We start from the raw sequence: 24,570 nt of genomic DNA, 5'->3' as shown, positions 1-24,570 counted from the left end.
GCGTACGCTACGCAAGCAGCTTAAACACCCGCCGTCCTGGCCTGTGTGCCGCGCTACGCAATCGGCGTAAGCGGCGGTGAGGGAGGCGGGTGTTGGCGTTGAGTGACGCGCGCTCCAGCCAATGGAAGAGTGGGGCGGGGCGCGGCGGCCAATGGGCGGGGAGGGGGCGTGGCCGGCCGGGGCGTCTGGCGCTGGGTGACAGCTCGCGCGTGCTGGTGATGGCGGTAAATAAAGGGGACGGGGGGGCGGGGGGGGACACACGGGACGCGACCCCTCCTGAGGACAGAGAGGGACAGAGGGCGGGGGGGATATGGGGGCTGAGGAGGACGAGGAGGAGGCGAGGAGGGGTCTTGGGTGCTCCCCCCCCTCAAAGGGACCCCCCCTCTCCTCCGTGGTGCGGCTGTGGGGCTGAGGCTCCCCCCTCATCCCTCACGGGAGTCGCCGCCTTTGTGTGCGGGCGGGACCCCCGCGCCGGGCTCGGCGGCTCCGCAACTTTGCCTTTTGTTGAGGGAACATCCTCCCCTCTCCACGTTCCCCCCCTTCCCCCCCTCATCCTCGGGATCCACTCCCACCTTCCCAGGCTCCCCCTTTATCCTGCCCTTCCTAAAATCCCCCAAACCCCTTTCCACCTCCTCCTTCCCGGCAGCCTCTCCCCCTTCCTTCCCCGGCGCCGTGAGGGGGTGCTGGGGGTCGTGGCTTTGCTGGGAGAGGGGGGACAAAATACCCCTTAAAAAACTCCCTTTAAACCTTTAAAGGGGGAAAAGGCACGAAAACGGGGAGATTGGGTGCGGGTTTGTGTTTATTTAGGAAAAAAAAAACCTTAAAAAGCCGTGCGTGTGTTCCCCAAGAGGGGGGAAGAGCTGAACTTGATCCGGGGGAGGCTTTGGCAGCAAAACTGCTCCAAAACCCCCCTTTTGAAACCTCCAGAGGCTTCCCCCCTTTCCACGAGGGCTCCTGGAGCCACGGGAATCGCGGATCAGGGATAACCGAGCCCTTAGAAACGGGAACCCAGCTCTGGGAAAGCTGCTAATGTTAGGGGGGGAAAAAAATCGCCCTTTAATCGCTTTCCACGCAGGGAACGAGCCTGATGCTCGCGTCAGAGCAGCTCCGGGTGGAGAAAGCATCCCGTTATCCCGAGGTGTTGGAGCCGGGAGAGTGCGGGGTTCTCTTCACTTTCGCGGAGTTCTTGGGCTGGAGTTTTTAGTCAGGGAGAGGTGCCTGGAGTGGCCGGGCTCCTCTGCTGTGGAACCAGGCAGAATTTGGTCCTTTCGGGCTCTGCTGCCCTCGGGGAAGATGCTCCTGGAGCCCAGGGATGGAGGTGGAGATTCCAGGGAAAACACGGGTTTTTCCTGGAGTTTTCAGGCGTTCTTTTGAGGAAAAAAAAAAGGCAGATACCGGCGGATTAAAAGGGATGACTTCTAGGGCTGGAAGCAAAAAAATCAAATGTTGTGGAGGGGGCTGAGAGCTGAGCTGAGGAAATGTGGCTGGGATGTGGGAATGAGGATGGGAGAGAGAGCTGGAGGATGAGAGGGGATAAACTAGTGGAACTGTGAATTAAAAACTCCCTGTGGATGCGAGCAGTGTGGATTAAATTTGGATTAAATCAAGTGTTGGGAGCTGCCCCGGGTGGAATCGTCACCAAAATTTGGCCGCTGTGCCTCGGGGAGCTGCCCTGGGGGGGCTCCTGTGGTTTACCCAGGGCCAGAGAGGTTGGGTGACGTTTAAAAACCCAAAAAGGAGAAGGCAACACGAGCGTTTGGGGTTTTATTTGGGGTTTTAATTGCCTCGAGAAGGGGCTGGCTGCGGATATCTGGGAGCCGTGTGCCAAGTGCGAGCAGCATTTGATGTCCCCGAGCTTTCAGCAAGCCATAAATGTGCGTTTATTCCTCCCCTGATCATTCTCCCAATGAATAGGAGCTGACTCCAAGTGGAAAAGGGTGTTTGGAAGTTGGCAGATTTCTTTTTTTCCAGCGTGGAATAATTCCGGGTTTTGTGCAAGCTGGGTTGGTTACGAGAGAATTTTGCTTTTTCAGGAGCAAGGCTTGGACAATAGTCACACATGCAACGGGTTAGGGGCTAGAAAAGAGCCAAAAAAGACCAAACTGGGGATTTTTTTTGGGGGGGGCTGTTGTGTGGCCAAGGATTGTTAGGAAGGAATCTCCTGCCGAGATTCCGGCTCCGAGGCTTGTGAGGATGGAGAAATTCGGGACCAGCCTCGCGTGCTGGGGCTGGGACAGCATTTGGGGCAGGAAGGGAGCCCCAAATTGCTCAGTGGGGACAGAAAGAAGCACGTTTAGGTTCTGGGTGTCTTTTTCAGCAGAGGGTTTCTCGTGGCTGCCCCCATCACTCGCTGCAGGTCCTTCTCCTCGGTGCTAAGCACGCTCACTTGTTAATTATTATTTTGAAGCAGCCCTGGGTTGTCTCAGCACCTCTGAACACGTGACGAGAAGCACTTGCTCAGCACCAAAAGTGGTTTATTCTGTAGAAAGGATTGAAAATGCCTTTTAGATCCTGTTTTTCTTGGCCTTTTTTTTTTCCCCCCCTTCCGTAACTGTTTTTACGCTGAAATGTCACAGGGCTGCTGCTGGGACTCATGAAGTGAAATTTCACGTTTTCTCAGCCCTCGGAAGATGTTAATGGATTGATTTAGAGCAGTTAACAAACGGAAATGCTTCGAAATAATGCAAAACTCTAAAAAATCCTACAAAATTCAGCTGCTGGTGTGTGAGCGTGGATTCCTTCCTGAGGGGTTTTAGCTCTGGGGAAGCCTGAAAGGTTTTCTGAAGTTGACCCTAGCTCTGAGGCAAAACAAAACCCAGGGGTTTGGTTTAAATTTGTTAGAAATAAACAGAGAAAGAATAACTAAGTTGTCTGACAGCTTTGCCTGTAACTGAGAGCAGTGGTTGAGGTCAGGAGTGGGAAGATGGGCTTGTTTCAAAGGTCTCCCCTCCAACCCTTTATTTTTTTGCAGGAATCCTCTCCGGTGAGAATGAGAACTTTGCTCACTTTGTTTGACAACATTTGTGGTTTCAGCTTGAATATTTCATCAAGGGCTGGCTTTGTTGCTGGGGTTTTTATTTCTTTTTTTTTTCCTTTTGGGGAATGAAACCTTGGGAAATGTTTTTATCTCAGCAGCTTGATATTCATAAATCCTTCATCTTTTCCCAAACCCTCTTTATCCTTTCCCAAACCCCTTTATCCTTTCCCAAACTCCTTTAACTTTCCTAAACTCTTCACTCTTTGCCAAACTCTTCACCCTTCCCAAACCCCTTCACCTTTCCCAAAATCCTCATCCTTCCCAAAATCCTCACCCTTCCCTAAACCCCTTCACCCCTTTCCCAACCCTTCACCCTTCCCAAACCCCTTTCCCAAAATCTTCCCCTTTCCCAAACCCCCTCCATCCTTCCCAAACTCTTCACCCTTCCCAAACCCCTTTCCCAAATCCCCTTGACCCTTTCCCAAACCCCTCCACCTTTCCCAAACCCCTTTCCCAAATCCCCTTCACCCTTCCCAAACTCCTTTCCAAACCCCTGCACCTTTCCCAAACCCCTTTCCAAACCTCCACCTGTACCAAACCCCTCCGCCTTTCCCAAACCCCTTTCCCAAATCCCCTCCACCTTTCCCAAACCCCTTTCCAAACCCCTCCACCTTTCCCAAACCCCTTTCCCAAATCCCCTCCACCTTTCCCAAACCCTCTTCTTCACCCTTCCCAAACTCTTCACCCTTCTCAAAATCTTCCCCTTTCCCAACCCCTCCACCTTTCCCAAACCCCTTTCCAAACCCTTCACCCTTCCCAAACCCCTTCCCAAACCCCTCCACCTTTCCCAAACCCCTTTCCAAACCCCTTCCCAAACCTTCCACCCCAGGCTCTTGTCTGGACAAAAGCCCCCCTTGAATTCCAGTGAAGGATGAAGGTCCCTCATTGGTGTCACACCCTTCACGAGCCTCTGCTCCTCAGGATGCTGAGCAAATCCAAATTGGTGACCAGAAACGATCCCAAAATCCCCTTCAGAGCTGAGAATGTCTCAGGTGCTGGTCGATGTTTCCCTGTGTGCCCACAAATGCTTTCTCACTCGGGGGTTTTAGGAGGTTTCAGCTCCGGGGTGGATCAGGTGAGGCTGTTGTGGCTCCGGAGCCAGGGAATTCCAGCACAGAGCAGCCACAACACCCCACGAAAACAAAACAGCTTCAAAGGGAGACGAGGGAAAGCTGGAGGTGAGGTTCTGCCCTTGCCAGGTCTTTGGGACGGAGTTTTAGGTGAATTAAAGCTGATTATTTGTGTGTTTGCTGGAATCGATATCCTGGTGCGCTGAGGAGAATTCAGATTAAAACCCACGGTTCTGCTGGCCGTGAAAGGAAAAAAAATCCCTTTTTGCAACAGCATTAAGGAGTGTCTGTAGTAGGCAGAAAAGAGCACAAAGCTGCCAAGTTTATATATTTTTCCTAATTGTTGTTAATGAGCTTTTAGCTGGCAAGATGCTAATGAGGAGCACGTGAGCTCTTGCACCTCCAGTCGGTGACAAATCGGCTGAAATCCCTCAGAAAGCAGCAAATTGTTGGGACCTTCCTGGAGATTTTTGAAAGAGCACTAGGTGAGTTCCTTGAATTAGCTAATTACGCCGTAATTCACTGAGAAGTCTGGCTTTGCTGAGGAAATAAAAAAAAATATATCTGAAAAACCGGGAGCTTTTCTTGTCCTTCCCCACCGTGCTCTCACCTCTCTCTGCTGGGCTCTGTAATTCAGATTTCAGCTGCTTTCCCAAATGGAGACGGAGAGCTGCAATCCAGGGATGTGACAGCTCCCAGCTCCTCTGAGATGTGTCCTGTGGAAGGTGTCAGTCGTGACAAATGGACTCTTTCAAGAAAGATTCTGGCTGAGGAGGGGTTTTTTTGCAAGGAGTTTGCTGACTGAAACACCAAAGGATATCCTCAGGAATCCCCCCGCAAGGCTGCGATCTCTAAATTTAAAGGAAATTATTTAGGAATAAATTATAAAGGAAAATATTGTTTGGGGGGGTGGTGTAGACCACAAAAACGTTCTAGATTTAGAAGAAAATAGCATTAATTACGCTGAAAAAATGCCATTATTAGAATGGCATTAATTATGCTGGAAAAAAAATCCATGTAAAAGTGTGTTATTCTTTAAAAAGCCCTGAAATCAGCTGTTTATCCCCTGGAGTTGCGAGAAAGAGCCCTGAGCTTGGATTTCATGATGTTTAATCATTCTTTCAAAAGCACAAAGGAGCCACTAAAAGCTGTTCGGCTGAGCTAGAAAGAACTAACAGCTCTAACCTCAGCTTCAAAAGTGATTTAGTTGCAGAGGTAAATCCATAATCCCAGCAGTCAGGAGTTAATCTGTCACCAGACTAAGACTAGAAGCAAATCTGTTTAACTAAGAATAGTTAATTCACCTGAAGCAGGGCAGGGATGGAGATGCTGCTGGCCAGGGTTGGTTTGGAGGGAATCAAATGTTCGTGATGGAGAGCGGAAACAGCAAGTGGCTTTCAAAAAGAGGGGGGAAAAAAAAATCTCCTTTGGAATTTGTTCTGCGAATTCCATTTCCAAAAAAAAGATTCCAAAAAATCTTTTGCTGCACTTCCCGGGATGGCTGGACCCTGCTGGTTTGGGTGATGTGGGAATAAATCAGAGGAATAGGAAAGGAAAGGAAGGAAGGAAGGAAATAATAAGGAAGGAAAGATCCTGTTTGTGCTGAAATTGGAAGGGTTTAGGACCAGCTTTTTGTGGCATCAACCCCAAATTCACCACAAATTCACCTCTCTCTCCTTACTCTGCTTGTCCCGTTGTTGTTTCATCTGAGGGCAAATTGAAGGGATGAACTTTGACCTCTTGGGAGGATAATTTATTAAAATAACAGATGCTGCAGCTCTTAAGGAAGATGAACAACCTGGGAGTTCACAAATCAGGGTCCTGCTTCCACCTCGGCCTGGGGCAGGACAAAGGCACCTCTCCCATCCTGCAAGTCACAAATAAAAAAAGGATTTCAGCCCAATATGCAAATCAGGAATAATTCATCAGGGAAATGTGGATTTGTACAAGTGAAATTCTTCCTTTTGTAAAAAAAAAAAGAAATAGAGGCAGAAACCTCGGGCGAGAGGAAAAGATCAATTTCGGTTCTATTTTCTTTCGAACAAATGTAGTTTTATTTACTTCAGCTCTCTGGACACTGAAGAAGAGCAGGGATTGGCTTTTCCCAGCACAAACCAGGCCCAGCAGCCAGGGGAAGAGGAGGATGTGTAAATCCCTTAATTCTTTGTTGGCAAGAAAACCCAGAAGCCCTCGGTGGAGCCTCAGGGTGACAGTGGAGGGCTCAGAGATTTTCTGTTTCCAGAGCTGGGTAATGCTGTGGTCTTCAGGGCAGTTAGGACTTGGTGAAGGGGAGATCTTGATTTTGTTTTAGGAGGTTGGTTTATTATATCATGATATATATTCTATTAAAAATATATACTACAAAGGACAGAGAGAAAGATTTATTAGAAAGTAAAGTAAGAATAAAAAAGAATAAATAACCAAATTCTGTAACTCCCGGAGAGTCTAAGAGCTGCTGATTTCTTGATTGGTCACTAAGTAGAAACATCCTAACCAAAACATCCCATAACCAATCAAGAAAGCACCTGCTGCATTTTACAGTAGCAAATTACAAATTATTTACACTTAAGGCCCTCTCAACTTCTCAAGAGAAGAAAATCCTAGCCAAGGGATTTTCATAAAATATCAGAACTACAGCTGGGCGCACGGCAGCACTCTGCACGTGGGAATGTGGGAATCCTTCTGGATCCTGGGCAGAAATCCCCTTGAGCACCTTGGGCTTTGCCGGGCAGGCAAATCAAACAGCAAAACCCTCTCAGTGCTGGGGTGGATTGGATAAATGGCTGTGATTTCCTCATTTTTACCCATTTGTAAAACCCACAGAAAAATTTCTGCTGTTGTAAAACCCACAGCGAAATCTTCTGCTGTTACAAAACCCACAGCAAAATCTTCTGCTGTTCTTCCTCCCTCATTTAGGGTTAAAAACCCCCAAAAATTGATTAGCAAAGCAGATGATGGAGAGGGCTGTGAAAACCTGGTTTTATTTTTGCCTGGGGATCCTGAGGGCATCGGAGGCTCCTTCCCAGCCTGTGGAATTGTGCTCTCCTCTTTAATGCTCCTTTCCTTCTGCCTGGGGAGAGGATCGGGGCTGTGTGGCCTCGGAGGTGGCTCTGCCACCCGCCTGTGACCAGATCTGCTCCCAGGATGGGCTCCTTCCTAATCCAGCCGGGATTTCAGCAGCGCGGAGCTGAGTTTAGCTCCAAAAAGAGCAGCAGAGGAGTCCCCAGGAGTCAGCAAGTGCTGGCTGCGCGCTGTAATCCCTCTTTGTGTCTGTCACAAAGGGATCCTGCCAGAGGCTGGCGTTCCCCTGCTGCCACAGGAGCCCGAGGTGCTGCAGCTGCCAAACTTCCCCTCCTCCCCTGCCACGGAGAGCTCTGGGGCTTTCCCTCTGAAATTCCCTGGTTTGAGGCAGAATTTGGGAATGCTGAAGGTGCTCGAGGTCGGAGCATAACCAGCAATGGTTGGAATGGTTGAAACTGGAAAAGCCCTTTCGGGTGGTCAGGTGCAGAATGCTGCTGGCTTTTGCTGTTGGGATGGGGTTGGAGGAGGATTTTCCCTGTGAAAAGGCTGATTTTTGGTGTTTGGAATCCATAAGTGTCGGAACACGACACGAAATGACGACACGGACGCTGCTGTTCTCCAGGTGAACAAAAAAGAGGCACCTTTATTTTCTGACTCCAACATTTATAGTTTCCTAAAAGTGACAGTGGATTGGAGGGTGACAGTGCCACCTCTCCAATGACACTGGACACACCAAGAGTCCATCAATTCTCTCCTCTTCCATGAAAGAATGCAAAACATAAGTTATTTACAGAATTGTGTGTGAGAAAGTTTGTTAGAAGAATACAAACATCAGAAGGCTTAGCAAAGTCTTACAAAATCAGGGTGACACACGATCTGTGAAGAGTTTCTGCAAAGCAAAGCTCTGGATGTGTTGCTTTCCTGAGAAATGGGATGTGCTCGTGGGATAATAATGGTTCAAGAGTGTGGGGAAAGCAAAACTGCTTCCAGCAGGCTGGGAAATTCGGGATTTGTGTGGCTGGCTGTGATTTAAAGGGATGATTTCAAAAGTGGGAATCTGAGGGAAGGCTGCTGATCTCTGCTGCTGCTTTGTCACCGTGGGATGATTTGGTTTCACCTGTCCCAGGTTCATTATTCCCTGGGCACAGATCCCTGTGAAGGGAAACAAAGATGCTGGTTTGGGGTGAATCCTGACAGTTTGGGGATGGGGGGCACAAAAAAAAGTGAATTTCCAACAGATTTGGAGCTGGTGCTGCTGATTTCGTTCCCTCTCCTGCCTGCTCTGACTGAGCTGTCCACGAGGGAGGTTTGGGTGGAAAACCTCGGGATTTGGGGCACCACCCTCTGCTCTTGTCACCTCTGTGGACACAGAATGCTTTGGGAATTCCCAGCTTGTGGGATGCTGGTTGTAAAGTGAAGTTAGAACTTTCAAAAGTGAAATCAGAACTTCTTAGCAGTCAGAATCAGCTCCCAGCCTGTTCTAATTCCTGCTCCAGGCTGATAATTCCAGTTGTGGGGGTTTGCTGTAATTGCTTCAGGCTTGTCCAGATGGAAGAGGCAGGGAATTGCAGCGGGGAATTGCAGCAGGGAATTGCTGTGGATTCCAGCAGGAATTGCAGCAGGGATGCAGCAGGAATTGCTGGGAATTGCAGCAGGGATGCAGCAGGAATTGCTGGGAATTGAAGCAGGGCATTGCTGTGGATTCCAGCAGGGAATTGCAGCAGGAATTGCAGCCGGGAATTGCAGCAGGGAATTGCAGCAGGGAATTGCAGTGGATTCCAGGAGGGAATTGCAGCGGGGAATTGCAGCAGGGAATTGCTGTGGATTCCAGCAGGGCATTGCTGTGGATTCCAGCAGGGAATTGCAGCAGGGAATTGCTGTGGATTCCAGCAGGAATTGCTGTGGATTCCAGCAGGAATTGCTGTGGATTGCAGCAGGGAATTGCAGTGGATTCCAGCAGGGCATTGCAGCAGGGAATTGCAGCTGGGAATTGCAGCTGGGAATTGCTGTGGATACCAGCAGGGAATCGCTGTAGTTTCCAGCAGGGCATTGCTGGGAATTCCTTCCCTTGGGGCTGCTCCGGCAGCGCTGGAGCTGTTCAGGAATGCTGTGAAGTGTTTAAATGCCCAGATCATCCCTCAGCTCCTGTTTCCCAGCTTACTGACCCTTCCAAAAGTCATCCCAAAAATAAAACCTGGATGGAAAGAAAGGGGAGAAGGGGTTTTATGTGCTGGAGTAAACAGAGAAATTCACTTTTAGAAAGCTGAGAACTCTGACATAAATAGCATTTAACAATGCTTTTTAACATCCTGGGTCGTCAAACAGAAACTCCCACATCTTCAGGCATCTGGGGGATGTGGATCTTGTTTGTTTTCAGTGACTCCAAGGATGCAGAGACAATATTTCACCTGGAAATGGAGTTGTGAGGCTGAGGTCAAGAGGTGAAAATTAAAACTACAGCTCCTCGAGGTTTTAGTCACTTTGACTCATCTCTCCAGTGAGAAACTGAGCCTGGCTCAATAAGAACATTCATATTCAACAAGAATATTCAAATTTCATCTTGAAAACACCTAACATTTCAACAACTTGAAACTCTAAATTGTAAAAACTTTCACCTCACGTGGCAGTGCAAACACACAGCCACTCTCATCCCTTTGTGGACTGAAGGATTCCAGCTCCTCTTTGCCTTTTCCATGATTATTTCCAAAGCCTGCTCCATTCCTGGGGATCTTCAGGAATGTGAATAGAAGACACGTGTGCAGCCCTTTGTGTGCAGCTGGAATCCCAGCTCTTGGAAGAGGCCAAAGCTTTTGGTAGAGTCAGAAATTTCCCTCCCAACCGACCCAAAAGGAGTTTGGTGCCTTCTCTGACTCCTTGCAATTCACCAGGAAAAGCAGAAGGAGGTGATTTTTTTTTCCACCAGGAACAGCAAAAAGAAAGGCAGGATTGGGTTTTTTATCCATTCCAGCCTTTAGGAATGGGAATATTTCATTCCCTTTCCCCTCTAAGAGCACATTCCAGTTTGCACAAAGCCCCGAGTTGTGTTTAAAGCAGCCTTGGAGACCTTGAAGGTTTTTCTGAAGCGCTCAGAATTCCAGAGTTTGAAGGGAAAGAGGTTTTTGTTCCCTGGAGCAGTTTGGTCCATGTGGAGGCTGGACCTGAGGATGCTTTATTTTTGTATTTGTTGTGCTCCAAAGTCAAAGATGGAGCAAAATCTGCCAACTTCAGCTTCCTGCCAGGATCCAGACAAAGAAATCCTGCAGGAATCCTCTTTATTCCCCCCGGGAATGCTGCCAGTGCAGGGAATAGGATTCCCCTAATCCCAGTGCTTCGGGTTTTTTCACTCTTTTTTTGGGGTTGATTGGGTTTTTCCTGAATTTCTTTAAAAACTGATTCCTGACAATTCCAGCTTCGAGCCTAGAGTGGATTTTGGGATCTCCCAGGAGGGGTTTAACACTTCCAGAGTTGGAATTAACTGGGAGGACTCCATAAACCTGAACTTGCTGGCAAAGTTGGCAGGAAAATCCCATTTTCCTCAAGCTCCAGAGCTGGGTGAGGCGTGGAGTCCTCCAGTTCCTGTCCCAACAGCAGAATCCAGCAGGAATTCCCTGGAAATTCCTGGAATTTCCTCCCTCCTGGCATGGAAAATTGGGAATTCTCAGGATTTGCTGAGATCCAGGTGGAGGATTTGTTTTCTTCTTTTCTCCTGGTTAATTTCCCTGTACCCAGCTGCCAGTTGTGTCAGCCTGGAGAGAGGGAAAGCTGCGATTTTGGGATAGAAAGCTGAGAGCTTTCAGGAAAAAAGCTCCAGAATAACTGGAAAAATCTCTCTGGGAAATCTCTCTGGCCACTGGTGCTCCTCGGGGATGGAATTTGCAAATCTGAAGCCAGCAGGGTTTGAAGGGGAGGAGGAAAGGGAAGAATTCCTGCTGGATTTTTGGAGAAAGAGCAGGAAAATGAGATTCCTGCCTCCTTCCCTGGGCGTTTCCATGCTCTGAGTGATTGTGGAGCACGAGGGTCTCTAAGGCCAGGGGGCTCTGGGGGTGCCACTCCTTCCTTGCAGCAGCAATTCCTATTTTCTAACAGAATATCAACTCTTTCAGGGGTTTTTCCTGGAAAAAAAATGTCATTTCTGGCGGCTTTGGGAAGCCAGGAAGAATTCCGGAGGAATTTCTGCCTGGAAGGGGCTGCCCAGGGAGCTGTGTCCCCATCCCTGGAGGTGTCCCGGGATTGTGACACTCCGGGGATAGGTGGGGACAAGGCCCAGCGACGTTTTCCCAAGCTCAGTGATTCTGGAATTCCATAAATGAAGGATTTTGCTGTTGGTGCCTCCTGGGACAGCTCCTGCCAGAACTGGAGCGGGGATGTTGGAGCAGGATTTTAATATCTTTTTTCTTTTCTGTTTTTATTCTCTTTTTTCTTTTCTGTTTTTATTCTCTTTTTTCTTTTCTGTTTTTATTCTCTTTTTTCTTTTCTGTTTTTATTCTCTTTTTTCTTTTCTGTTGGGCAGCTCAGATTACAAGTTCACGTTTGCACATCTGCTTCAATAATTGGTGCCTCACAAACAGGGAGGTGAGAACAACCAGGGGAAGAAAGTTGGATTTTATTTCTATGGAATTCTTGGAGATCTCTCTGATATCCCCAGATTTCCATTCTGGTCTGTTTGCAGCAGAAATTGGAGAGTTCCACAGGAAAAGTGATTTATTGAGGTGGGAATTTTGCTTCCAGGGTTTTGAAACCTTCGCCGTGGAATCCCACAATGGTTTGGGGTTTTAAAGCTCACCGGGGCAGGGACACCTTCCCCTATCCCAGGCTGCTCCAGCCTGGCCTGGGACACTCCCAGGGATCCAGGGGCAGCCACAGCTTCTGGGAATTCCATCCCAGCCCCTCCCCACCCTCCCAGGGAAGAATTTCTTCCCGATATCCAACCTAAACCTTCCTTTTTCGTTTTGAATCCATCCCCTGTCCTGTCACTGTGATTTACCCAAATTCTGTCTATCCCTGACGTAGTCCTGATGGAAACCAAGAATATCCAAGGATTTATTTCTCCTGCAGTGCTGCAAAAAAATGGTTTTAAAAACCCCAAATGAGCTTTATTTAATGCGACACCAATTCCCAGTGGCTCTGTGCTTCACTTCTGCCATTCCCAGGAGAGGGATGAAGGAATGAGTGAACAAATCCGAGCTTCCCACCTGTCCTGGCAGATGATTGCCAGGAGTTTGTGCTCCCTTATTTATTCAGGAATCACCTTTTGGACAAATAAAAGCAGCAGCATTCCAGGGCTGAACACCCAGCACCTCTCCTGGCCCCTTGACTGTGGTTTTTTTTTGGCTTCTTGCAGATTTATTTAGAAAAAGAAAGTAGCTGCTGTCACCAGATGCCTGCAGATGGCTTTAATCAGGTTCCAAACGTGCAACAATGGAGCTCGGGTGGTTTCTTGTAACTCTCTTTTAGGGGCAGCAGCCAAATTGTTTCTGCTGCGTTTGGTTCTGGGAGCTGTTAGAGGAGCTCACTGGGAGGCTTTTGCCAGGGTTCTGAGCCCTGCGAGGCAGGAAAGTGGGGTTTGCCCCCGTGTTTAAGTGATTTACAAGGTGAGAAGTTTTCAAATGGCCTCTAAAATGTTATTAGCTGAACTAACACCCCTGTTTTGCTTTTATTCCCTGGGGGTTTTTTCAGCTTTACTCATCTTTAGTGGAGTGCAGTGCTCCAAGTGATTCCTTCTCCCTCTTTTTCTACCCCACCTCCATGCAGAGCAGCCAAGTGGCTCCTTCTCCCCCTTCCTTTTCCTTTCTCCCTCTCTTTCCCTTCTCCCTCTTTTTCCCTCCTTTTTCTTTTCCCTTCTCCCTCTCCTTCTCTTCTCCCTCTTTTTCCTCCCTCTTTCTTTTTTCTTCTCCCTCTTTCTTTTCCCTTCTCCCTCACTTTCCCTTCTCCTTCTTTTTCCGCCCTTTTTCTTATCCCTTCTCCCTCTTTTTCCTCCCTTTTTCTTTTCCCTTCTCCCCCTTTTTCCCTCCTTTTTCTTTTCTCTTCTCCCTCTTTCTTTTCCCTTCTCCCTCTCTTTCCCTTCTCCCTCTTTTTCCCTCCTTTTTCTTTTCCCTTCTCCCTCTTTCTTTTCCCCTTCTCCCTCTTTTTTCCTCACTTTTTATTTTCCCTTCTCCTTCTTTTCTTTCCCCTTCTCCCTCTTTTTCCCTCCTTTTTCTTTCCCCTTCTCCCTCTCTTTCCCTTCTCCCTCTTTTTCCTCCCTCTTTCTTTTCCCTTCTCCCTCTCTTTCCCTTCTCCCTCTTTTCCCTCCTTTTTCTTTTCCCTTCTCCCTCTTTCTTTTCCCTTCTCCCTCTTTTCCCCTTCTCCCTCTTTTCCCTCCCCATCCCTTCTCTGGTAAGGATCTAACTAGATGAGGAAAGGAAGATTTTTAGAGATTCCCTAAAATCAGCTTTTATGAGGGGGGGGAAAGCAAACCCAAGAATTAAACCTGATAATTACAGAGAGCAGAGCTCTGAGTGTTTCTTCCCAGAGCTTTTGAAATCCAAGGTGTTCATTCCCCATCCTTAAATCCTGGTGTTGCTCATGGCTTGTCCCATCCAATTTGGGATTTCTGGGGCAGCTCCAGCCCTGTGATCTCTGCCGGGTTGGTTTTTCCCTCACCTCGTGCCCGTGTTTACAGCTCCTGACTCACAAATCCTGTTCTCCTTTCATCCCAGCCTCGCCATTCCCTCTGGGAGCTGCAGCTCTCTGTTCCCAGGAGGAGATTGTCACCAAGTGTTTGTGGAAAAGAGAGGAAAACTTCTCTCCTCAGTCCCGTGCCAGCTTTTCCAGGGATTTATTTCACTCTCTGGGGTGTGGGGGGTGCAGAGCTGGACCTGCAGCTGCCTTTGGAACGTGGGAGAGTTGATTCCAACCCTTTCTTTTTTATCATGGAAAGAGTCAAAAATCGGAGTCAGCCGGAGAAATGCTGAATGTGAAGAGCTCTAGTGGGTGGAGAAGCTTCACTTTGGAGGAAAATCCTCTCATTCAAGCGGTTCGGGGTGAAATCACCACAATTCCTTCCTCACTTTCAGATGTGGAATCGTGGCTTGGATTTGTACGGGAATTATCTGTGGATACCTAAATAAGAGGGGAATATCAAAAGCAGCATCACAGGTGCTTTTGTGCTGAGAACTCCTGCATTTGGACAGGAATTTAGACATAACAAATTAGACATAACAATTTAGACGTAACAAAGCTGCTTGGAGGTGTTTGGAATCCCTTCCCTTTCCCAAGCAGGAAATGCCCCGGCCCAGCGCAGGAAAAGCCAAAGCAGCTGCCAAAAGGCTGCTGATTTATCCCCTGCATTGTCACCCAGGATCCTTAATCTGGTTTGGTTTTTATTTTAAGTTCCCTGCATCTGCTGTGGGAATTATTTCCTGGGAGAACCCAGCAGCTCTTCCTCCTTGGGAACTGAGGAGAAATTCAATGTTTTTTTGAAAATTACGTTTCACAGAGCCAGTGAGCGACCAGCTGTTTGATGAATCCCTAAAAAATTCTGTCTTTCGGGCCTGTTTTTTGTTCCAAAAGTCCAAATGTGGTGTGCTGGGGAGGCTGAAGGGTTAAATTCCCCACTCTGTCGCATATGGCAGTGAGCAGAATCACAGATGTTGATGATACAACATAATTAGTATTCTTTTATGTAAATGAAGGCTGTCAGTGTTACCACTCCTGCAAGCTGGAATTTCTGCCTCTTGCTCTCACTGAGGTGAGGGATAATAAAGAAAATTCCACGGGTTTTTATATCCACACCTGAGGAGGAAAATTGAGAGGAAAGAGGAGGAAAAATTAAAAAAAGCCCAGAGAGGGGAAAAGGTGAGGAAGGGATTTTTTCCAACTTGGAAAAAAAAAGAGCAAATCAATCCTTTGTTTAGGTGAGGGTTTCCAAAATCCTTTCCACGTCTTGGGATTTGGGAGGGAGTGAGCCCAGCCCAAGGGCAATGTGGGAATTTCTGAGTTTAAATCAAAACCTCAGTGCTTCTTTGGGTGCTGGAGTGGCCACTTGAGCTTTCAGTGGAGTCCAGGAGAAAGAGCTGAAGAGCTTTGATATTTCCCTAAGGGATTCCATCCTCCCCAGCAGCAGTAGCACTGATAAAGGTGGCAGTTAAAGCAAATTTGTGTCATTTGGGGCCACTAAAAATGCATTTCCTTCACCTGGCCAGCTCCCTGCCCACCTGTGCAGGTGAGGGCTCCATCCTGCTTCAAAGCTTTGGCAAATATTCAACTTTGCCTCTCACCAAATGATGTTTTAAGCACAAATTCTGCGTGCCAGGCCCCTGTGTCACTAACTTCATTCACATCCGGTTTTCCATTCTCTTCTACCTCTGTTTTTTCCCCCATTTTCCCCATGTTTATCTCCTCTGTGGTTATTTTGTTGCACTTTGCACCTGCCAGCTCCTCCTTGCTTCCTTTTCATTGTTTGAGAAAGCGCCTGGAACTGAAATTTAACTGAGCACAGCTTTCCTTTTTTTAATCTTTCCCCCTTCTCCTCCCTCTGTCTCTCACCAGGCAATGAAAGCAGCCAAAAATCCAAGTGATCACAGGAGGGGCCACATTTTTTCCTCCTGTTTGTTTGGGGTTTTTTTTTGACTCCCATTTTTTTTTCCCTCTGCCATATGTTGGGTCATCCACTACAAAAGCCTCGCCATGAAGAGGCTCCATGTGATCAGCACATTTTTACAGCCTGCTCAAATGAAAAAAAAAAAATGAAAGCAGAGAAGCAAATGGAATGGAATTCTGTGTGTGATGTGTCTTGACATCTGAGAATTCGGGATCCTGGGGGTAATTCCAGAGAATTATTTCTGGGATAAATGACTCCTGCGCTCAGGGGTTAATGATGCTCCTGCCAGCGTTCCAGGCTTGCTTTCTGTGCATCACCAGGATATTTTCCCCTCTCTCTCCAGGGCTTTGAAGCTGCCTGGCACTGAGGACTTCCCAGTAATTAAATTCTCCAGGATCGTGGGAGGATGACGGGGCTGCTGCGCGCCCGGGACGCGGCGTGGCCGAGGAGAGGATGTGTGAGCTGCACTCCGTGAGTAGCCTGGCTCTGACCCCTCCTTCTGCTCCCGAGCCTTGCAGGGACTGGAACAGGATCCACAATTCACTGGGGATCTTCTATCACACCAATTTTTTATCAAGCCTTAGGATTTTAGCTTTTCATGCATTTATAATCCTGCAATTCTTCAGTGTATGACTCTAAATTCTGTGGCCGAGGAGAGGATGTGTGAGCTGCACTCCGTCTGTAGCCTGGCTCTGACCCCTCCTGCTCCCGAGCCTTGCAGGGACTGGAAAAGGATCCACAGTCCACTGGGGATCTTCTATGACACCAGTTTTTTATCAAGCCTTAGGATTTTAGCTTTTCATACATTTATAATCCTGCAATTCTTCAGTGTATGACTCTAAATTCTGTGGCCGAGGAGAGGATGTGTGAGCTGCACTCTGTCTGTAGCCTGGGGGTCTCACCTCCTTCTGCCCCCCAAGCCTTGCAGGGACTGGAACAGGATCCACAGTTCACTGGGGATCTTCTGTCAAACCAATGCCTTAGGATTTTAGCTTTCATACATTTGTAATCCTGTAATTCTTCAGTGGTGGAAGAGAGGATGTGTGAGAGAGTCAGGTTTGATGATCCTGACCCTCCCAGTGACCCTACAAGGAGATTCCTAATGCGTGTCCCAGCTCTAAAACCCTTTTGCTTGTGTTTTTCCCCCCCAAGGTTGGAGCAGCATTATGGATAGATGTAAACAGGGAGAATTTGGGGTGTGCTGTGCAGGGCCAGAGTCAGATTTGATGATCCTGACCCTCCCAGTGACCCTACAGGGAGATCTCAAATCTGTGTCCCAGCTCTAAAACCCTTTCCCTTGTATTTCCCCCCGAGGTCGGAGCAGCGACGCCTGCTGTGAGCCATGAGTAGATGGAAATGTGGGGAATTTGGGGTGTCCCATGCGGGATTAGGAGTCAGATTTGATGATCCTGACCCTCCTAATGACCCTACAAGGAGATTTTTAATGCGTGTCCCAGCTCTAAAACCCTTTCCCTTGTGTTTCCCCCCGAGGTCGGAGCAGCGACGCCTGCTGTGAGACATGGATAGATGCAAACATGTGGGGCGGCTACGACTCGCCCAGGACCACTCGATCCTGAACCCCCAGAAGTGGCAGTGCGTGGACTGCCACACCACCGAGTCCCTCTGGGCCTGCCTCAAGTGCTCCCACGTGGCCTGCGGCCGCTACATCGAGGAGCACGCCCTGAGGCACTTCCAGGAGACCCGGCACCCCCTGGCCATGGAAGTGCACGAGCTCTACGTCTTCTGTTACCTCTGCCAGGATTACGTCCTGAACGACAACCCCGAGGGCGACCTGAAGCTGCTGAGGAGCTCGCTGTCGGCCATCACGGGGCAGAGCAGCGGGAGGACGCTGCGCTCCATGGCGCTGGCCGAGGACGCCTGGAGGAGGAGGAGCCCCCAGGGCCAGTCCCAGATGCTCACGGCGCTGTGGCACCGGCGCCAGGCCCTGCTGGCGAGGGCTCTGCGCACCTGGTTCCACAAGAGCTCCCGGGGACAGCTGAAACTGCAGGAGAAAAAACAGATGGAGGAGCTGGAGAAGAAGAAGGAGGCGGCTCGGCAGCGGCGGCAGGAGATGAAGAGGCAGCTCCTGGAGGAGCTGGCCAGCACTCCCCCGAGGAAGAGCGCCAGGCTGCTGTCCCACGTGCACGGGGAGAGCTTGATCCCAAGGAAATTCAGGGAGGTGGCCACGGCTTCCCCTACCTCGAGGCAGGTGCAGAGCAGCAGGTTGAAGCAGTTCTACTCCATCCGCCGGCAGCCCCTGATGACGCCCGGGGTGACGGGGCTGAGGAACCTGGGCAACACTTGTTACATGAACTCCATCCTGCAGGTGCTCAGCCACCTCCAGAAGTTCCGGGAATGTTTCTTGACTCTTGATCTCTGTGAAACAGAAGAACTTTTAGCTCAGACTGTGAACGGGAGGGCCAGGGTGCCGGGCAAGCTGGCAAACGGGGCTGCTGCTCACGAGCCAGGGAAGCCTGACGAGGTGGGCTCGTCCGGCGCGCAGAGCTCTCCGGCCGCCTTGAACGGCGGCTCCTCCATCAGCCGCAGCTTGGAGCTGATCCAGCCCAAGGAGCCCAGCTCCAAGCACATCTCCCTGTGCCACGAGCTGCACACGCTCTTCAGGGTGATGTGGTCCGGCAGGTGGGCCCTGGTGTCCCCGTTCGCCATGCTGCACTCCGTGTGGAGCCTGATCCCGGCCTTCCGCGGCTACGACCAGCAGGACGCGCAGGAGTTCCTCTGCGAGCTCCTGGACAAGGTGCAGCAGGAGCTGGAGTCCGAGGGCAGCAGGCGCAGGATCCTCATCCCCTTCTCGCAGAGGAAGCTCACCAAGCAGGTCCTCAAGGTGGTCAACACCATTTTCCACGGGCAGTTGCTCAGCCAGGTATGGAATTGCTTTTCCACGGGGATCGGTTGGAGCTGTTCACCCCGAGGCTCTGCAGTTGAGGATCCCGTTTAGGAGTCTCTTAGGAATTCCATTTAGGAGTCTCTTAGGAATTCTGCACATTGAGGATCCCATTTAGGAGTCTCTTGGGAATTCTGCACATTGAGGATCCCATTTAGGAGTCTCTTAGGAATTCTGCACATTGAGGATCCCATTTAGGAGCCTCTTGGGAATTCTTCACGTTGAGGATCCCATTTAGGAGTCTCTTAGGAATTCTGCACGTTGAGGATCCCATTTAGGAGTCAGGAATTCTGCATATTGAGGATCCCATTTAGGAGTCTCCTAGGAATTCCCAATTCCTGAGGAAAAAATCCCTTGAGTTGCCACCATTTCCATCCTTGTCACATTTAGCACAAATTCACTTCAGTTGTGCCACTTCTGGATGAAACCTGCACAAGCACAGGTGTCCTGAGCCCCTGGGTTTATGTTTTGAATGTGTTTAGTCCTGAGGTTTTAGCCTTTGAATGTGTTTTTAAGGTGCCTTTGCAATTTATTTTTTGCCCTTTTCTGGTGTTGTTTCTGTGCCTGGGAAGAACTTGATGAGAAAAAGATAAAAAGATAAAACCTGAGGCATCATGTTTTTTGTCCCCCAAGTCAGAGCAGCAATGCCTCCTGTGAGAGACATGGGTGGATGCAAATGTGGGGATTTGGGGTGTGCTGTGCAGGGCCAGGAGTCCCTTGATGACCCTTTTGGCCCCCTTCCAACTGGGGAAGTCCCAAAGCCCCAAAGCTGTGAGAATTCCCTCCCAAAGCCAGCTGTGTGTCCCTGCGTCCCCGTCCCAGGTCACCTGCAGGACGTGCAACTACAAATCCAACACCGTGGAGCCCTTCTGGGACCTTTCCCTGGAGTTCCCGGAGCGGTACCACGCCCTGGAGAAGGGCATCGTGCCCGTGCCCCAGGCCGAGTGCCTGCTCACCGAGATGTTGGCCAAGTTCACCGAGACGGAAGCCCTGGAGGGGAGGATCTACGCCTGTGACCAGTGCAACAGTGAGTGCCACCACCCCCTGGCACTGTCCCCTGCCGGGGACGCTCCTGCAGGGCTGGCCTGCGCGGGTGGGGAATAATTCCTGAGCGGATGTGCTCGGAATAAATCCTGCCCCACAAACTGGGAGAGTTCAGCTTCGTCTCACTTCGGTTTGCTTGGATTCTCTGGGGGGAAAAAGAAATAAAATTTCATTGTAATCGTTCGGAATGAAATGGCTGAGGAATTCCGAGTGGCTTTGAAGGAATTCCGAGTGGCTTTGAAGGAATTCTGAGTGGCTTTGAAGGAATTCTAAATGGCTGAGGAATTCTACTTTTAAAGAATTCTGAGTGGCTTTTAAGGAATTCTAAATTACTTTTAAGGAATTCAGAATGGCTTTGAAGGAATTATAAGTGGCTGAGGGATTCTTAAGTGTCTTTTAAGGAGTTCTGAATGACTTTTAAGGAATTCTGAATGATTTTTAAGGAATTCTGAATGGCTTTTAAGGAATTCTGAATGGCTGAGAAATTCTGAATGGCTTTTAAGGAATTCTGAATTATTTTAAGGAATTCAGAATGGCTTTTAAGGAATTCTGAATGGCTTTTAAGGAGTTCTGAATGATTTTTAAGGAACTCTGAATGGCTTTTAAGCTTTTAAGGAGTTCTGAATGATTTTTAAGGAATTCTAAATGACTTTTAAGTAATTCTAAATGACTTTTAAGGAATTCTGAATGGCTTTTAAGGAGTTCTGAATTATTTTTAAGGAATTCTGAATGGCTTTTAAGGAATTTAAATGGCTGAGGAATTCAGAATGATTTTTAAGGAATTCAGAATGGCTTTTAAGGAATTCTGAATTACTTTTAAGGAGTTCTGAATGATTTTTAAGGAACTCTGAATGGCTTTTAAGCTTTTAAGGAGTTCTGAATGATTTTTAAGGAATTCAGAATGGCTTTTGAGGAATTCTAAATGATTTCAAGGAGTTCTGAATGGCTTTTAAGGAATTCTGAATGGCTTTTAAGGGATTCTGAATGGCTTTTAAGGAGTTCTGAATGATTTTTAAGGAATTCAGAATGGCTTTTAAGGAATTCTGAATGGCTTTTAAGGAATTCTGAATGATTTTAAGGAGTTCTGAATGGCTCAGGAAGCATTTCCAGCTGGAAGGCGTCAGGGAAAGGCTCCAGGAGCAGGGGGCGCTGCTGCCAGAGCTGCTGCAGGAGCTGGGGCTGCACAAATCCAATTAACAGGTGCGGTGCTAATTGGGATCTGTGGCAGCCACCTGGCCCCTTCTGCTCCAGCCTTTCCTGGGAAGAGGAGGGAGGAATTCTTCCTCTTCTCCAGCCTTGCTGTTGCTGGGAGCGTTTTTGAGATGCTTCTGTGAGAAGCTCAGAGCAGCAGAGAGAATAAAAATACGGAATATTCGTGAGCTGGAATTCTCCTGCTGGAACTGCTGCAGCCCAGGAAATCTTTGGCTCAGCATTCCAGCAAGGGAAAAAAAACCTCTGAATTGTCACTTAAGAGGTGACGAATGTTTGTGTGATGAGGAGAAAGGAGAGTTTGGACCCCACAGAAATTCTGAAATGTTTATTCCTGTGCTGGAAAAAAAAAAATTCACCCTGTGCTGGTTTTAATCTTTGGGGAATTAACGGGGTCCTGATAATCTTTGCCTTGGGGGGTTTTGGGGTTTTTTTTTTGGCAGGCAAACGGCGAAAATCTTCTCCCAAACCTCTTGTTCTGAGCGAAGCTAAAAAGCAGTTGCTGATCTACAGACTACCTCAGGTCCTCCGGCTGCACCTTAAACGCTTCAGGTGAGGCGCTGAGCCCTGGATTTTTGGGGGAAAAGTGACCAAAAATGGGCTTTTAAATACCCTCAGTTCCTGCTAAAAGCAGCTGTGTGACTTCTGAGCCATCCCATTTGGGAAACCCCCTCGTTTTGCCTCTTTGCAGGGTTTTTTTTTCTGCCGTAATTTAATATTTTGTGCTTTTAATCCTCAATTTCTTTGGGTTTTAATCAACTTTGCAGGCTGCTTGGATGAGAAGTCAGTAAGCGGAGTGAGAGGTGGGAGGTTAAGAGCATTCAGTGCCAATCTTGGCTGTTTTCCTGTGGAACAGAAAGCAGAAAAAGCTCAAAATACGGGGAAAAGTCCCTGAAGTGGTTAGGGTGGGTCTGGGGGAGGTTTATTGGTAGCACTGAGGTGATCAGAGGAGAAATGTGGCTCAAAAACACCCCCCTGAAACAAAAGATACCAATGGCAGGGGGGAGACCCCACCTAAAATAAAGAATTATCAATGGCCAAGGGAGATATTGGGGTGAAACCCCCAGATTTGGTGCTGCTGAGCACCCTGAGTGTGGGATTTGTGTCTTTGGGGGTTCCTGCAGGGGATTTTGGGGTGAAACCCAGGGCTGAGCACCCTGAGTGTGGGATTTGTGTGTTTGGGGGGGTTTTGCAGGAGATTTTGGTTGAAATGCCCCAGATTTGGTGCTGCTGAGCACCCTGAGCGTGGGATTTGTGTGTTTGGGGGTTCCTGCAGGGGATTTTGGGGTGAAACTCAGGGCTGAGCACCCTGAGTGTGGGATTTGTGTTTGGGGGGTTTCCTGCAGGAGATTTTGATTCAAACCCCTGGATTTGTTGGCACTAAGCACCCTGAGTGTGGGATTTGTGTTTTTGGGGTTTCCTGTAGGAGATTTGGGTTCTAAACCCCCGGGTTTGGTTCTGCTGAGCACCCTGAGTGCATGATTTGTGTTTGCAGGTGGTCTGAGCGCAATCACCGCGAGAAGATCGGGGTCCACGTCCTCTTTGAGCAGGTATTAAACATGGAACCTTACTGCTGCAGGGACTCTGTGCCCTCCCTCGCCACCGAGACGTGTGTCTATGACCTCTCGGCCGTGGTGATGCATCACGGGAAGGGCTTTGGCTCAGGACACTACACAGCCTATTGCTACAACACCGAGGGAGGTGCGTGAGCTGGGCGAGCCCTGCAGCCCTGTCCCCTTCCATGAGCTGGGCAAACCCTGCACCCCTGTCCCCTTCCTCATATGCACCCCTGTCCCCTTCCTCCCATGAGCTGGGCAAACCCTGCATCCCGTCCCTCCCATGAGCTGGGCAAACCCTGCACCCCTGTCCATGAGCTGGGCAAACCTTGCACCCCTGTCCCTCACGTGAGCTGGGCAAACCCTGCACCCCTGTCCATGAGCTGGGCAAATCCTGACCCCTGTCCATGAGCTGGGCAAGCCCTGCACCCCTGTCCATGAGCTGGGCAAATCCTGCACCCCTGTCCATGAGCTGGGCAAACCCTGCACCCCTGTCCCCTTCCTCACATGCACCCCTGTTCCCTTCCTCCCGTGAGCTGGGCAAACCCTGCACCCCTGTCCATGAGCTGGGCAAATCCTGACCCCTGTCCATGAGCTGGGCAAGCCCTGCACCCCTGTCCATGAGCTGGGCAAATCCTGCACCCCTGTCCATGAGCTGGGCAAATCCTGCACCCCTGTCCCCTTCCTCCCATGGGCTGGGCAAATCCTGTTCCCCTGTCCCTCCCATGAGCTGGGCAAACCCTGCACCCCTGTCCATGAGCTGGGCAAGCCCTGCCCCCCTGTCCCCTTCCTCCCAGGAGATGAGCAAATCCTGACCCCTGTCCCTCTCATGAGCTGGGCAAATCCTGCACCCCTCTCCCTCCCGTGAGCTGGGCAAACCCTGCACCCCTGTCCCTTCGTCCCGTGAGCTGGGAAAACCCTGCACCCCTGTCCCCTTCCTCATATGCACCCCTGTCCCTCCCGTGAGCTGGGCAAACCCTGCACCCCTGTCCCTCCCAAGAGCTGGGTGAATCCTGCCCCCCTGTCCCTTCCCCACGTTCCTGCCTTTGCCCTCCCTCGGTTCCACCCCTCGGATCCTCTCCCTGCCCCTCAGCAGTTTGTTTTTCCCGCTGTATTTTTTTTTTTTTTTTCGATTTTTTGGCGAAATTATTAAAAATGTATTAAAGATCAAAGCCATTTCCAGCTGAGGGGCAGAGGCAGAGCTGTCCCTGTCCCGTGGGTGTTCCGGGGCAGTCCCTGTTCCTGTCTCAGCTCAGGTTGGTGTTCTGTGCAGGTTTCTGGGTGCACTGCAATGACTCCACCCTGAGCGTGTGCAGCGTGGAGGAGGTGTGCCGCACGCAGGCCTACATCCTCTTCTACACGCAGCGAGCGCGGCCCGAGCCGCCCGGACTGACGGACGCGCGGCTGCACGCTCAGGGCTTCACCCACTCCCCGTGACCGGGACACGCACGGGACACTGCCACCGGGACACCCACGGGACACTGCCACCCGGACACCGCCACCGGGACACCCACGGGACACCGCCACTGGGACACCGCCCGCTGCTCGGGGAGCGCTGCGGGACATCGGGCCCTGCTGGGGAACGCTGGGATGGGGTCTGCAGGGATGGGACAGGGATGGGACTGGGATGGGACAGGGATGGGATCAACTGGGACGGGATGGGACAGGGATGGGATCAACTGGGACGGGATGGGACAGGGACGGGATCAACTGGGACGGGATGGGACAGGGATGGGATCAGCAGGGATGGGATCGGGCAGGGATGGGATCAGCAGGGACAGGATGGGACAGGGACGGGATGAGCAGGGACGGGATCAACAGGGACGGGATCAGGGCAGGGACGGGATGGGACAGGGACAGGATCAACGGGGACGGGATCAACTGGGACAGGATCAGGGCAGGGACAGGATCAATAGGGATGGGATTGGGGCAGGAATGGGATCGACAGGGATAGGATCAGGGATCACAGCAGGAATGGGATCAACAGAGATGGGACCAGGGATCAGGGCAGGGACGGGATCAACAGGGATGGGGTCAGGGCAGGGATGGGATGGGGCAGGGATGGGATCAGGGATCAGGGCAGGGATGGGATCAACAGGGATGGGATCAGTGATCACAGCAGGGATCAGGGCAGGAATGGGATCAGGGCAGGA

General features: G+C 49.9%; 1 protein-coding gene across 4 annotated transcripts; it reads left to right on the top strand.

The window, feature by feature from the left end:
- The first annotated feature begins 159 nt into the window (after window positions 1-159).
- USP49 (ubiquitin specific peptidase 49) lies at window positions 160-23,883 on the top strand. 4 transcript variants are annotated; one of them, XM_038162427.1, is made up of 7 exons: window positions 160-224; window positions 16,050-16,177; window positions 17,198-18,587; window positions 19,431-19,635; window positions 21,305-21,413; window positions 22,357-22,562; window positions 23,691-23,883. In XM_038162427.1, exons 3-7 carry the CDS (start codon window positions 17,226-17,228, stop codon window positions 23,852-23,854), a joined length of 2,046 nt encoding a protein of 681 aa, XP_038018355.1. In that variant the 5' UTR covers window positions 160-224; window positions 16,050-16,177; window positions 17,198-17,225; the 3' UTR covers window positions 23,855-23,883. The 4 variants fall into 4 exon arrangements, with proteins under 4 accessions (XP_038018355.1, XP_038018356.1, XP_038018357.1 ...); XM_038162428.1 differs by lacking the exon at window positions 160-224 and adding an exon at window positions 4,001-4,592; XM_038162429.1 differs by lacking the exon at window positions 160-224 and adding an exon at window positions 11,670-11,700.
- The last annotated feature ends 687 nt before the right edge of the window (window positions 23,884-24,570 follow it).

Source organism: Motacilla alba, chromosome 26 (assembly GCF_015832195.1).
Source record: "Motacilla alba alba isolate MOTALB_02 chromosome 26, Motacilla_alba_V1.0_pri, whole genome shotgun sequence".
Lineage (NCBI taxonomy): Eukaryota > Metazoa > Chordata > Aves > Passeriformes > Motacillidae > Motacilla > Motacilla alba.
The sequence above is the reverse complement of the archived record's forward strand: the minus strand, read 5'-3'. Positions and strand labels throughout refer to the sequence as shown.